Below are 14,324 nucleotides of genomic sequence, written 5' to 3' on the forward strand. Positions count from 1 at the left end.
ATTCAACCAACTTTTTGCAAGATAAATAAGATTGTTTTTAAAACTATTAGTAATAAAAAAATTATTTAAAAAAAATAATAATCAAATTTACACAATTTTCACCTATTAGAATATTGTATAAAAGGATGGAGGACAACATGGGCCTCCATCACCATAGTGGGGTGTTTTATTTATCTTTTTCTTGTACAAAATAAATTATTTTACGAAGATCTTAGTAGTGAGCATGTATCGTTTAGTGAGGAATTGACTAGGATAAAGATAACATGAATATTATTTTTAAAAAATGTCAAATTGTAAATGTGGTATATTTTTTAAATTATTGACCATGTAGATTTTTGACATCTACATGGTCATAGTCAGATATGAAAGTGATTAACTAACCAGAGAATGTTAAGTTTCTCATAAATTTTCTACTCAATATATCTATTGTTTTGAGACAATAGTCTTATATAACGATACATTACTCACTAAAAGTCAACAAATTAAATTTATTGTGGTTGATATTTTTTAAAGTTATTTTGAAAATGTTGTAAACTAGTGTTGATATTGATAGCCTACGACATTTGAAAAATATTCTTCTTAATAATTAATTTAAAAAATTAAACATTTTTAATCCATGAAATTGTTATTAATTAGTAAAGACAATTAAGCATGTTAATAAATGGTTGATAACTTGATAATCATGTAGATAACCTTATCCACCAAACACAACATAAAATAATTTTGATCTAAAAAGCATTTTTGAGATTGCAACTGCTCGTATCCAGGGTCTCAAGAAAGAGGCTAACCTCTTCTGGTCTATTTGTTCTGTTTAATTACTTTGGCTTATTTGGAAATATAGGAAAGACGATATAATTTAATGATAGTGACAAGAATCTTACTGAGTGTCCCAGGAGACGCATCCTTCATGATCTAAATATGCAGGTAACAAGGGTGATCAGAATCAAGAAGAATTTTGAAAGATGGCTTCGAGATGGAGCAACTATGATGTTCACATTGAAAATCTCACATGGATTCGCTTGGTCCAGGTTCTTACCAGAGAAGACTCTCTTTGAGATCGTCTTGGAGGAATTAATGAGAGAGATAAATATGAACAAAGCTCAGCCAATGGAAAGCCAAGGTAAGGTTATATTTGATCAGATAGACATTCTGGAGTCTTTTGCTAGATTTTATGAAAAACTATCCACTAGTGGACACTGTGAAGTGTAGAAAGACAATGCTAGGAGACAACTTAAATCCATTATCCCAAGGAAGATATTTGAAGAAGATGCTACCATGTTAAATAGGAGAATCACTTTAGATGAGATCAAAGAGGCAATCTCATCTCTTAATAATGGCAAGGCCCCAGGAATTGATGGTCTTTCGATTGAATTTTACAAAAGTTGCCAGCATTGGATTGCAGAGGACTTGATGCAAGTTTATAAAGAAGCTGAAATTAATGGCTCAGTGGGGGAGGATATAAATACAGGGGTCATAAAACTTATTGCTAAATAAGGGGACATGACATTGATAAAAAATTGGAGGCCTATCACCTTGTTAACTATCTCTTATAAAATTCTTGCCAAGGTTGTTGCACAACGGATAGAGAGAATTATGCCTAAGATTATATATCCTACTCAGATAAGATATGTAAAGGGAAGATACACTTTGGAGAATCTCCTCACATGTTGCGAGGCTATGAGATAGGTTAAAGAGTCTAGACAATATGCAATCATTCTACTATTGGACTTTAAAAAAGCATATGATAGAATAGATTGGGGTTTTTATCAATATGGTGATGGAATGCCTTGGGTTTCTAGAAGACTATTGTAGGTAGGTCAACATACTAATAACAAATGCTAAGGCCTATGTAGAAATTAGTGGTGTGAAATATGATAGGTTTTTCCTTTCTAGATCAATAAGGAAGGGATGCTCCCTTGCCCTTACACTTTATGTCATTGCTGCTGATGATCTCTATTATCTCCTAAGAGATTACTCCACCTCCTCGAGTATGGATGAAATTAAGTTACCCAATGGAAGTAATCTCTCTAACATCCATTTTGCAGATGATACCATAATTTTAACTAAATTGAAAGAAGAAAATCTAAATGCACTTTTGTACAAACTAGAGCTATTTTGTCTAGCCTCTGGTGGAAATATCTCAATGGCTAAATCTACTCTCCTAGGATGGGATGAGCAACCCCCAATTTGGTTAGATAAATGCTCCTTTAGCTAGGAAGAACCTAACCAATTGATTAGATACCCTGGTATACCTTTTGCAGTAGAGCCCAAGCTGAAAGCTATGTGAGAGTGGGTTAGAAATAAAACTGATAATAATTTAAGGAAATAGAATAAGCACCACCTTACCATTGGAGGGAGAGTTACCTCACCATTGGAGGGAGGGTTCAAGTTTGTCAAAAGATACTATCTTCCTACAACATTTATTATACATCTTCATGAATTTCAAGCAATTATAAGTTTAATTATATCCAAAAGATTATCTGGTCTGATGGAAAAGGAGGGATAAAGAACCATGCTATTAAATGGAGTTGGTGCACTATGAGCAAGAACATGAGAGGAATCGGCTTAAAGGATTTAAGATGGAAAGGCATTACATTAGCTTCTCAATGGATAGTCAAAGCTCTTAGCAGAGAAGAACCATGGAAGGTTTTGATTAGACATACCATTAGTAGGGCTGCGTCTATAAATAATCTAAATAACTAGTCTTTATTGTAGTGTACTATTTCAGTTGCTCATATGTGGTGTTACAAGCCTTTATTGTAGTGTACTATTTCAAATGATATTCTACTAAATGATTCACTCCCTTGTGTAATTTAGCACATAAAAATTTATGATGTAAGATAATCATAACATTTCTTAACATTAAATATTATTTAAAAAAATCATAACATGGTAGGTAAGTATTTCATCAATAAAATGGTATATAATCATTTCAACATATTAAATCATTTCTTTTACAATAAAATATTGCATGAAACAAAGTTTAAATAAAAGCAGTTTAAAAAAATATAAATTTAGATAATTAAAAAAATTAATTTTTTTTGTGTTATAATTTATATAAAACAAATTTTTACATATATTATCTAACAACAATTTTCTAATAATTATACATTTGACATATTTGAAACATTCATTGTATACAGATACTTCTTCTATACATTTCAAGCTCTAAAAATATACAAGTTATAAATTTAACTATGATAATGGATTTATTTTAGAAAATTTTATTTAAATTTTTGCCCGTATCATTATATTTGGGCCTAAAGTTTACCCCACTTCTATAATATTGATCTACTTTAGCTTAAATAATACAATTATTGATAATACTAGCTTACATATATTTGATTTTAATCAAATATATATATAATACGCCGAGAGATATCCTTCTTAAGGCGCATATTAGAGTTTGGGGTACATGATAAAAGCGCATATTAGAGTTTGGGGTACATGATAAAAATAGGCGCCTCGAGAAGGATATCTCTCAGCGTATTAAAAAAATTCAAAATAGAACTATATAATATTATATAGTATGTTTTTATTAAAATAAATTTTATTATTATATTATTATGCAAAGATATATGAAATTTTATATATCTATTTAGACTATTTTTTAGAATATATATGTGTTGCTAGATCAAAGAAAATACTAAAATCTAAGATATATTAAACTTTATTTAATGATAATATAAAACTGTATTTAATCATGAGTATTATGGTTATGGTTAGCGTTAGGGTTAAGGTTAGTGTTATGGTTAGGGTTAAGATTTACATCATGGTTCAGGTTAGGTTTATGATTAGGGTTAGGGCTAGTGTTTAAATTATGGTTAGATTACGGTTCAAGTTGTAGTTAGGGCTTAATTTGAGTGTTATTTTTAAGCTTAGGGTTACATTATGTTTAGGTTTCAATTATGGTAAGATTAGGTTATTGGTAGGGTTCAATTAGGTATAGATTAGGGGTATTGACAAGGTCAGTGTTTGATTATGATATGGGTTTAATTATAGTTAGGGTTAGTATTATATTTCAATTTGAGTTAGAATTAGGGTTATTATTCAATTACATTAGAGTTAGGGTTAAATTATGATTAGAGATAAATTAGGTTATGGTTTTGGGGTAAAATTGAAATAGGATTAGGTTTCAAACCCATATATGTATATTATCTCGTTTGCTAATGGAGTTCTAGATTACATTTTTGGCTAGAGATATAGTTAGATTTAGGGTAATTATTAGGTTAGGCTTAAGGTTAGGGTTAGGGTTAAGATTGCAGTTAGAGATATTAATAGAGATAGAATAAGTTTTAGAATAGATTAGGATAAAAGTTCAATATGGGTTAGGGTAAAGTTTAGTGTTAGGGTTAGGGTTTAGGATTGTGATTAGTTAGAGTTAGGACTAGGGTTAGGGTTAGGATTATGATTAGGGTTATGCTTAAGTTTATTGTTTACATCATGGTTGATGTTAAGGTTAGGTTTAGGATTATGGTTAGGCTTAGGGTTATGGTCATAGTTAGGATTATGGTTATGGTTAGGGTTTATATCAAGCTACAGTCAGAGTTAAGGTTAGGATTAAGGTTAGGGTTTGGATTCAGGTTAGGGTCATTATTAATATCATGGTTAGAGTTAAGTTTAGGATTAGGGTTAGCATGAGGATTATGGTTAGGGTTAGGGTTTAAGATTAGGGATAGGGTCAGCGTTATGTTTGGGTTAGGGTTTAGAGTTAGGTTTAGGATTATGCATAAGATTTACTCTTAAGATTAGGGATGGGTTTTGGGTTAGGGTTAGGGTTAGGTTTAGAGTTTAGTTTTAGGTTTAGATGATTGGTGCATCCTAAGGGTTGTAAAGCCATTCCCTATTTTTAGGGTTAGGGTTTAGGATTATGATTAAGCTAGGTTAGGGTTAGGGTAAGGGTTATGATAAGGGTAATGGTTTAGAGTTGTGGTTAGGACTATGGTAAAGGTTATAGTTTACATCATGGTTCAGGTTAGGGTTAGGGTTAATGTATTAGTATTATAGCTAGGGTTATGGTTTACATCATGGTTAGGGTTAAGGTTAAGGGTGACTGTTAGGATTAAAGATAGTGTTTACATCATGGTTAGGGTTAGGTTTAGGGTTACTGTTATGGTTAAAATTTATACCATGATTAGGGTTATTGTTAGGATTATGAATAGGGTTACGACCTAGGATTATGGTTAGGTTTAGGGTTCAAATCATGGTTAAGGTTAGGGTTATGGTTTGGGATAGGGTTTAGGATTAGGATTAGGATGATAGTTAGGGTTTATATCATTGTTAGGATTAGGGTTAGTCTTAGGGTTTGGGTTATAGTTAGGTTTAAGGTTATAATTATGGTTACTATTAGGGTTAGGATTTACATCTTGATTAGGGTTAGGTTTAGGATTAGTATTACAATTTATTTAGGGTTTAATTACAGTTAGAGTTAGCAATAGAATAAGTATTGAAGCACCTATTTGACTTTAAGATTTACATCATTGTTGGGTTAGGCTTAGGGTTACTCTTAAGATTATTTCTAGGGTTAGGATAATGGTTAGGGTTAGTTTTATGGCTAGGGTTATAATTTACATCACGGTTAGTGTTAGGGTTAGGTTTAGGATTTGGGTTACAATCAAGTCTAGGGTTAGAATTATGGTTATAGTTGGGGTTTAGGATATGGATTAGGATTAAAGTTTAGTGTTATGGTTAGGGATTGCATAGTGGTTAGGGTTAAGATTTACATTAGGGTTAGTGTTGAGGGTTAGGGTTAGGATTATGGTAAGGGTTTACATTATAGTTAGGATCAGGGTTAGTTTTAGGGTTGTAGTTATGGTTACGATTAGGTTTTAATTTATGGTTGAGGTTATGGTTAGGAATATGATGAGGGTTGGGGTTTAGGATTATGAATAGAGAAATGGTTAGGGGTAGGTTTACATCATTTTTAGGGTTAGGGCTAGGATTTAGGGTTAGGGTTTATAGTTAGGATTTAGGGTTAGGCTTAGAATCATGGTTAGTTTAGGGTTAGGTTCTGTGTTATAATTAGTGTAACAAGGTTTAAGGTTAGGGTTACATTTTAGGGTTATGATAGATGATTATTGTTAGGGTTTGGGTTCATGGTTATGGTTAGGTTATCATTAGGATTAGGTTTAGATCATGCTTAGGATTAGGTTTAGAAAGAAATTTAGGGTTAATTTATGGTTAGAGTTCAAATAGGGTTAGATTTATAGTTCAATAGGGTTTATGGTTCATGGACAATGATGGTTAGGGTTAAATTTAGGTTAGGGTTGAAGTTCAACTAGGGGGAATATTTGAGTTAGGGTTAGAATTAGAGTTAATTAGGGTTTAATTAGGATTACGTTCAAGATTATAGTTAGATTTAGTGTTAGGATACAAACAGGGTTAGGGTTGTAGAATAAAGTTTGATTTTAAGGTTAGGGTTAAGGTTTAATTAGAGTTATGGTTTATGTTACCATAAAGATTCAAATAGTGTTGGGGTTCAATTTAGTTTAGATTAGAGATAGGGTCAAGGTAAGTTTAAGTTTAGAGTTGAGGTTACTTTAGGGTTGAGGTTTAAGTTTAAGATAGGGTTTAATTATGGTTTGGATTAATTTTAGGGTTAGGTTATCATTTAAAGGTTCAAATACACTTAGATTAGGGTTATGGTTAATGTTAGATTACAACTAAGGTTACTATTGTAGGATAAATATGGGGGTTATGGTTAGGGTTCAAATAAAGTTTGAGTTATTGTTTAATTAACATTATGGTTCAAGCACAATTAGGGTTAGGGTTAATATTAGCTTAGGGTTGGGGTTCAATTAGAGCCAAATCTTAGAGTTAGGGTTTAAAGGGTTATAGTTAATTATAATTAGGGTTCAATTGTAGTAGGGATTGATTGTGATAAGGGTTTAATTATAGTTAGGCTTAGGATTTGAGTTTAATTAGGGTTAGAATTTGGATTATTATTCAATTAAATTAGGGTTAGGGTTCAATTTGGTTTATGGATAGGGTTCAATTTGGTGTAGTATTAGAGTTAAGGCTCGATTAAAAAAAAATTGTATTCTGAACAATCATGCTTTGATTTCTATTGAAATTTCAGAAAATTTCAACAGATAATGTTGTCGATAGATATCCTTTGAAGGTGCCTATTTGACTTTAGGGTGTAAAATTGATCAAATTAAAATTTAAGGTATATATGCTAGTGGCAGTCAACATGGAAAAAATAAAATAAATGAATACATTATTATATAGTATCTTTTTATTAAAATAAATTATATTATAATATTATTGCACGGAGATATATGAAAGTTTATATATCTATTTAGACTATTTTTAATAATATATATTTATTGCAAGACCAAAACGAATACCAAACTCTAAAACTAACCCTAATCCTAACAATAAGGGTTCAGTTATGGTTAGGGTTTGATTATGGTAAGGGTTTAATTATAGTCAGAGTTTTTATTATGGTTAGTTTTTTATTATACTATAAATTCCGGCTCAATTAGAGATAGAAATAGTATCATGATTCAATTATATTAGGGTTAGTGTTAAATGAAGATTAGGGTTTTGGCAAAAATTCAATCAGGGTTATAATTAAGTTTAGGGCCAGGGTTTAATCCTAGGGTTCTCTTTTATTTTAGGGTTAGGTTTTAATGATTAGGCTATAATGATGGTTACTATTCTAAGATAATGTTTGGGATAAGGGTTGGGGTCAAATTATGTTTAGGGTAAATGTTATGTTACGATTAAGCTTAGTATTGTAGCATAAATTTTGGGGTTATAATTAGGGCTAAAATATGGTTCAAGTTATAGGCTAATTAGCATTATGGTTCAACCACAATTAGGGTTAGGGTTAATAATATATAAATACTATTTTTAATTGGCTCAATATTTTGAAGAGATATTGGGATTTTCTTAAATTAATATTATGCTTAGGTTTGAATTAGGGTTAGATTGAGGTTCATGTTTTACATAGGGTTTACTTCTATGGTTATCTAGTTAAGTTTTTGGTGATGTTAGGGTTGCCATTCAATTAGATGAATTAGTGTTAAGGGTTAAAGTTATATTTAGTTAAATTTAGGGTTTGATTATGATTATAGTATGATTATGGTAAGGTTCAATTATAGTTAGGGTTAGGATTAGAGTTCAAATAGGGTTAGGGCTTGATTATGATAAGGGTTTAATTATAGTTAGGGTTAGTATTACATGCAAATTAGGTTTAAAATTAAGGTTATGATTTAGTTATATTAGGGTTAGGATTGAATTAAGATTAAAGTTCCATTAGGGTTAGAGTTTGGCCTAAAATTCAATTTGGATTAGGGTTTGATTATGTTTAGATTAGGCTTCAAGTTGTAGTTAGGGCTTAATTCATGGGTTATAGTTATGTTTAGGGTTAGGTTATAGTTAGATTTCAATTATGGTAAGATTAGGTTGTGGTTAGGGTTTAGTTAGGTCTACATTAAGGATAAGGTTTGAGCTTAAGACTAGGGTTCAATTAGGAATATAGATAAGTTTAAGGTAAGGTTAGAGTTTATGTTAGGTTATAATTAGGGTTACCATTGTAAAAAAAATCTTGGGGTTAGGATTAGGGATCAATTAGAGTTAGTGTTGGGATTAGATTTAATGTTCGATAAGTATTTGATTTAGTATTATAGTTCAATTAGATTTAAATTATTAAAGGTTAGGGTTAGTGTTGAGATTCAAAAAGAACCCTAGTAACTATTATATCAATTCAACATACAAAAAAATGATTGTTTTAGAAAAAAATACATTAAATAGGTTTTGTTTAAAAATAAATATGTTTAGGTAATAGAATTTAGAACAAAAGCACACCTTCCATGTAGGAGTCAAACATAAATGAATAGAAAATAACTTGTTTCTTAATTTACCATGAGACCCAAAATATTGGCATCTTATCCATTTCTTTTAAATTATTACATTATAATAGAAATTAACATGAATGATCAATGCATCCAAAACAATCATATAGGATTAGGGTTATAATTCGTGGTAACTTTTAATAAATGTTAATTTGGTTTATTATTAAGAGTTAAAATTAGACTTCAACTAGGGTTATAATTTTAATTAAGATAAAGGTTAGCATTCAATTTCAATCAATATTATGGATGCAATTCAATTTATTGAAGGGATAAGGTTTAATTTGGTTTAGTGTTATAGTTAGGGTTAGGGTTCAAGATTAGGGTTCAATTCGGTATAGTATTAAGGTTTAATAATATTTAAGGTTATGGTTTATTTTGGTTTAGTGTTAGGTTTAAAGTTCAATTTGATTTATTGTTTAATTAAAAGTTTAGAGTTAAGGTTTAATTTGGTTTAGAGTTAGGATTCAATTATGTTTATTGGTATCAAAATAGAAATAAAAGAAAATAAAATATAAATATATTTTTAAAATAACAAACACATCCATAATAATGAATTGTTGATTGTTATTTTTTTAATTATGATTTTTTTCGATTGAAAGCTTGTAAACTTTGATAATGTAATTTTACTTTATTCACAGAGTTTTTAAATGGGGATTGGAATTAGTGCATAGATTTTTTCAAGAATACCCATTTTTTAATCAGTGCAGCTATTTTACTTTTGATGCCCCATGTTCAAATTGTTATCTATAAACAAAAAATCAACCATAAGGATATTGCAAAATAAAGCTAATAAATCCATTTACGGATAAAAATAATTCTAGAAATGCATCATATCATTGTTTTTAATTATACCATGAAATACAATGGTGAAAGCATTCACAAATCAGATGGTGAAAGCATTCACAAATCAGATGCCTAAATTGAAGATGCATTCATTTTGCATGTTCAATTTCCTCCTGAATGCTTAATACACAAATACCTAAATCCTGATCGCTCCATTTTAATATAAGTAAATGTCTTTGCACTTCCATGTGTTAATGTCTTGGCACTACCATGCATTACATATTCTCCATTTGCATACTTTTCAAATTCTTCACTTAAACACTTGTGTAACTGCAGTTTGAAATTGTTTCAATCAGTTCAAATCTGCATTTAGTAGAAATGATTAGCTTAATTTCTCATCATTGTTATTGCATCTTGTGTGATTACTATCATGAGCTTAACTTTGATTACTAACTAAATAGAGATTAGTAAATACTTGCAAATTTTCTCTTGTTGTATGAACACTCGGATGGTGGACACGTTTTCCTCATTCATGATTTCCATAAATTCTTGATCTCATTGTCTATTTGGCCAGGGATCTTTTCCGCTATTAGACTATCAATCTAGAACTCACAAGTAGAGCAAAATGTTGTGAAGAGAAAAAGAACAACAAAAGTACAATAATTCACAAATCCATTAAATTGTGTTCCCTTTCATACGATAAGAACAAATTTGAAGCATTTGTAAGACATAATCACAAACTGAAAAAGTAAAAGATGTAATTTTGACATAATCACAAACTTGAAATGCCTAAGCTAAGAGAATTCATCATAAATCAAGACAATATTTGGTGAAGAATTCAAGGTCAAGCTTACTATTTTTCTCAAGAAGTTAGCAGAATCTTTTAAATAGATGATAGCAAGATGGAATGGTTGGTCTTCTACGATAGTAACACAACAATTAAAATATAACATCAACTTTTATAACGACAGACAATTTGCATTCCATAAGATGTCAGTTACTTTGGTTTCTTTTTCAGTTTTCTTTAGTGTATATACGAATGCCTTCGCTCCCCCTGCTGCAGCTGTAGGAACGCCTCTCGGCGTAAAAAAAACAAAAATGGACAAATTACAAACCAAAAATATTATTAGTCGCAGTCCCATCAAAATATCTAAACGAAATACGATAAGAAAGAAATACGTATACACAGAACTTTACGTATGCGTATTTTCAAACACAAAACAAATACCAAATTATTCCCTCACTACGACAAGGAGGAGAAGAAGAAGCAGCAGTAGCAGAAGCAGTTGTGAAGTTCGGCACAGTTAAGCTAGCAAAGGTGCTTAGTTCGAAACCCAGCAACACCAGCAGAATCTAGGAACAGCAAAGGCCAAAGGTCACCGGTTCGAGACTCGGCAAGATCAGAACCAAGGGAGAAAGCAAACACAGCAGCCATGTTTCGTGCGACGAACAGCATAGTGGGGCTGCTGAACTTTGTGACATTCCTGCTCTCAATTCCCATTCTGGGTGGCGGAATTTGGCTCGCCACACGCAACAGTGGCAATTGCCTTCGCTTTTTGCAGTGGCCCATCATTGTCATCGGCTCTGCCATTATGCTGCTCTCATTGGCAGGCTTTGTGGGCGCCTGCTTTCGAGTCACTTCTTTGCTCTGGCTTTATCTCTTCTTCATGCTGCTCCTCATTCTCGCTTACTTGGGATGTATCATTTTTGCCTTTGCAGTTACTGGTAAAGGCGAAGGCCACCCGGTAATAAACACCGGCTTTAGTGAGTACAAGCTTCAGGATTTCTCTCACTGGATGCAGGACCGCGTCAGGGATTCCGGTAGCTGGCATAATATCAGGTCTTGTGTTCGAGATGCTAAGGTGTGTAAGAAGCTCGGTGATAAGACGATGTATATGGGCGCTGCCGGGTTTTATCAGCAGCATTTGAATCCCTTTCAGGTGATTCTGGCTTAGATCTCTTCTTGGTCTTTTTCTAGATAACGACAGACAATTCGCAATCCATAAAATGTCAGTTACTTTGGTTTCTTTTTCAGATGCCTTCACTCCCCCTTGCTGCAGCTGTAGGAACGCCTCTCGGCGTAATCACACATAATCTATAGTAATTTTGTGGTTCTCTATTTTACCATCTTTTTGTGAGTAATCATCTTAATAAATTTTACAAAAAGACCTAATCTAGAATCTATAATACAACATAATTCACTTAATTCCCTTCCTTACGATTATAATCCTATTATTCAACTTAGCAAACATGATCTTGCGTGTTTAGTGTTTTCTTTTCTAATCCTAGGAATCTATCATTTCTTTTGTATACAAAGGTCTATTTCCATGCTTATAGTATTATACCAAGTTTCAATTTTTCGTTATTTACATAAACCACAATAAACTTCCTTTTGGATCCTTTTCTAATTTTTAATCTCAACAAATGACCAATTTTATTCCTTGTATTATAAGAAACTCTTAAGTATTATTTATTCAAGTAACATACATTAACAGATTTTATATTTTGTCATCTAATATATCTTATGAAAGTTGGTAGTCATGATATGGTCCATTGAATTCTCTATTTTTCACATTTGACCCATCTAATATCACCAATAAAATATCATTAAAACCTTTAATATCTTTGAATAAGATATAAAACATAGAATATTATGAAAATAGAATAATATAAAAAGTAAAACAAGGTGTGGAGGAGAGAATCTAATGGAACAAATATGATTTTTTCCTTTTATAATATTCATGACATATGATGTAGATTATACATTTTCTAAATAATTATACATTTGACATATTTCAAACATTCATTGTATAGGATATAACAAAATTTTATATAGATAACAAAAATAGAACTCTTTAGCAAACTATACAGAGTTCTAATTACATTTACATTGATGATTCTTCGAAATTTCAAATCACCATCAGAAGCGATTGGCTTTCGAGATCCAGTAAAACCAGCTTCGGAGCCAGCACCTTGCCCAGGATCCCTTCCAGTCGCAGCGTGGTTCCAAATTCATGACCAGCTGCAGAGTCCCCATCCGCCCTTGCGGGGTCTCTATCTCAATCTGGGCAAGGTGACTCTATTATTGTCTATGCTCTCCCATGCCTATGCCCTTGCCTTTGTTCATACTGGTTATGCCTCTACGGGGTAAACTGCTTTAATTCAAAAACATACCTTGTTGGCTCTGATTTGAATTCCACCAGGCTTTATAGAACCATATTTTTTAAACTCATCTTCAAGCAAGGTAATTGTAGAATTCCATGGCAAATTTCTTAAATGGATTGAGTTCTCATTGACTGTAAGTTTTATGGAATTTCACGGTTAGTGAGAAATTAAGAACCTGAAAGATACAATTAAAAAATGGTGAAGGGAAGATTATGGTAACCTGGGGCTTTTCCAGAATTAGAGTTCAAGGATTGTGATGTTGTATGTACTTGTGATGGTACATTTGCTTTCAGTCCGGTATTTATTGGAAATTTCATCACAACAGTTGGCCTTTGAATAGGATGTGGGTTCTCTTTCAAAAGCTGAACATTCAAAGAAAAAAATATCAGTAACATCATATTCTGCAAACGCTCAATGTATGAAAGGGCTTTGAAGTGCTCAACATGTATTCAAAATGTTTATACTTAAAACTGCTAGAAAACTCATTTTTGTTGTTTCTTCTGGTGGTGAAATAGTTTTCTCAATAGCCTTAAGCTGTTGTTCATTCTCAACAGTTTCAGTAGCATGTTTATTTTCCAATTTAGAAGGTTGTGATTCAAATCTTTGAATTTCTTTTGGAGGAACTATCTCTGCTAAGACACAGAAAGGCTGCGATTAAAGAAGATTCTACATCGAAAAATACTGAAAGATAGAAGAAGAGACCATTTTACCTTCCTGCAAAGGCTCATCACAAACAGCATTAACCGACATATAAGTTTTGTCTTCTGAATACTGGGATTCTTCCAAATACCGAAATGCATCGTTTAGAACAAAATAGCCTCTCTCCTGTGGTGCTAAAAAGAAACACTGGGCAAATTTTCTTTCGACATTCTCGTGCCCTCATATGATCCCAGTTACCAATATGATATAAGATTCATTATAAGCTTCTTGTGAATCCACAGTTCCTATTTTAACCTCATTTTCCTCATTGAGCGAAGACACTATATTGTTTTTAATAGCCTGTTGGTAACAACCATTCAAAACAAGAACAACATTATGTTTGCAAATTTGATTGAATTAAGAAATGTAAACTTAAACCATGGATAAAAATTAAAGTTCGAAGCTATGTTGTAGTTGCATGCCATATGCTAATATTGTATTTCAAAAATGAATTTGTATGATTTGAAACTGTTATACACTGAATCTACTGCAATATTTGACTTACTTCTAGGGTTGTTCCATGCAACAATTGACCATTGGGTTCAGGGCGGGTGATAGTGCTGCAATCTTTGTAGAACTCGTATAGCTTATCTGGACAGTTGTTTAGAACACAGTAATACTGGTTCACAAATTCGTTTGCAACCTACCAAACCAAAAGTGTTTGTGAAATAAAGTCCAAGCCCAACGCAAATGATCCAAACCCAAAACCACTTTATAAGAATAATAAGATGGTATAGTATTCATACCTCAGAGGCAGGAAATTCTCTTTGTAACTGCTGGGATTCCATCCTTATCCATTGGAAATGATAATCAGTT

General features: G+C 31.9%; 1 protein-coding gene across 1 annotated transcript; it reads left to right on the plus strand.

The window, feature by feature from the left end:
• The first annotated feature begins 10,914 nt into the window (after window positions 1-10,914).
• On the plus strand, window positions 10,915-11,745 carry LOC131031323 (tetraspanin-3-like). Its single transcript, XM_057962423.2, has 2 exons — window positions 10,915-11,584; window positions 11,680-11,745. The coding sequence occupies exons 1-2, from the start codon at window positions 11,078-11,080 to the stop codon at window positions 11,743-11,745; spliced, it is 573 nt and encodes a 190-aa protein (XP_057818406.2). The 5' UTR covers window positions 10,915-11,077.
• The last annotated feature ends 2,579 nt before the right edge of the window (window positions 11,746-14,324 follow it).

This window comes from Cryptomeria japonica, chromosome 8 (genome assembly GCF_030272615.1).
Source record: "Cryptomeria japonica chromosome 8, Sugi_1.0, whole genome shotgun sequence".
NCBI lineage: Eukaryota > Viridiplantae > Streptophyta > Pinopsida > Cupressales > Cupressaceae > Cryptomeria > Cryptomeria japonica.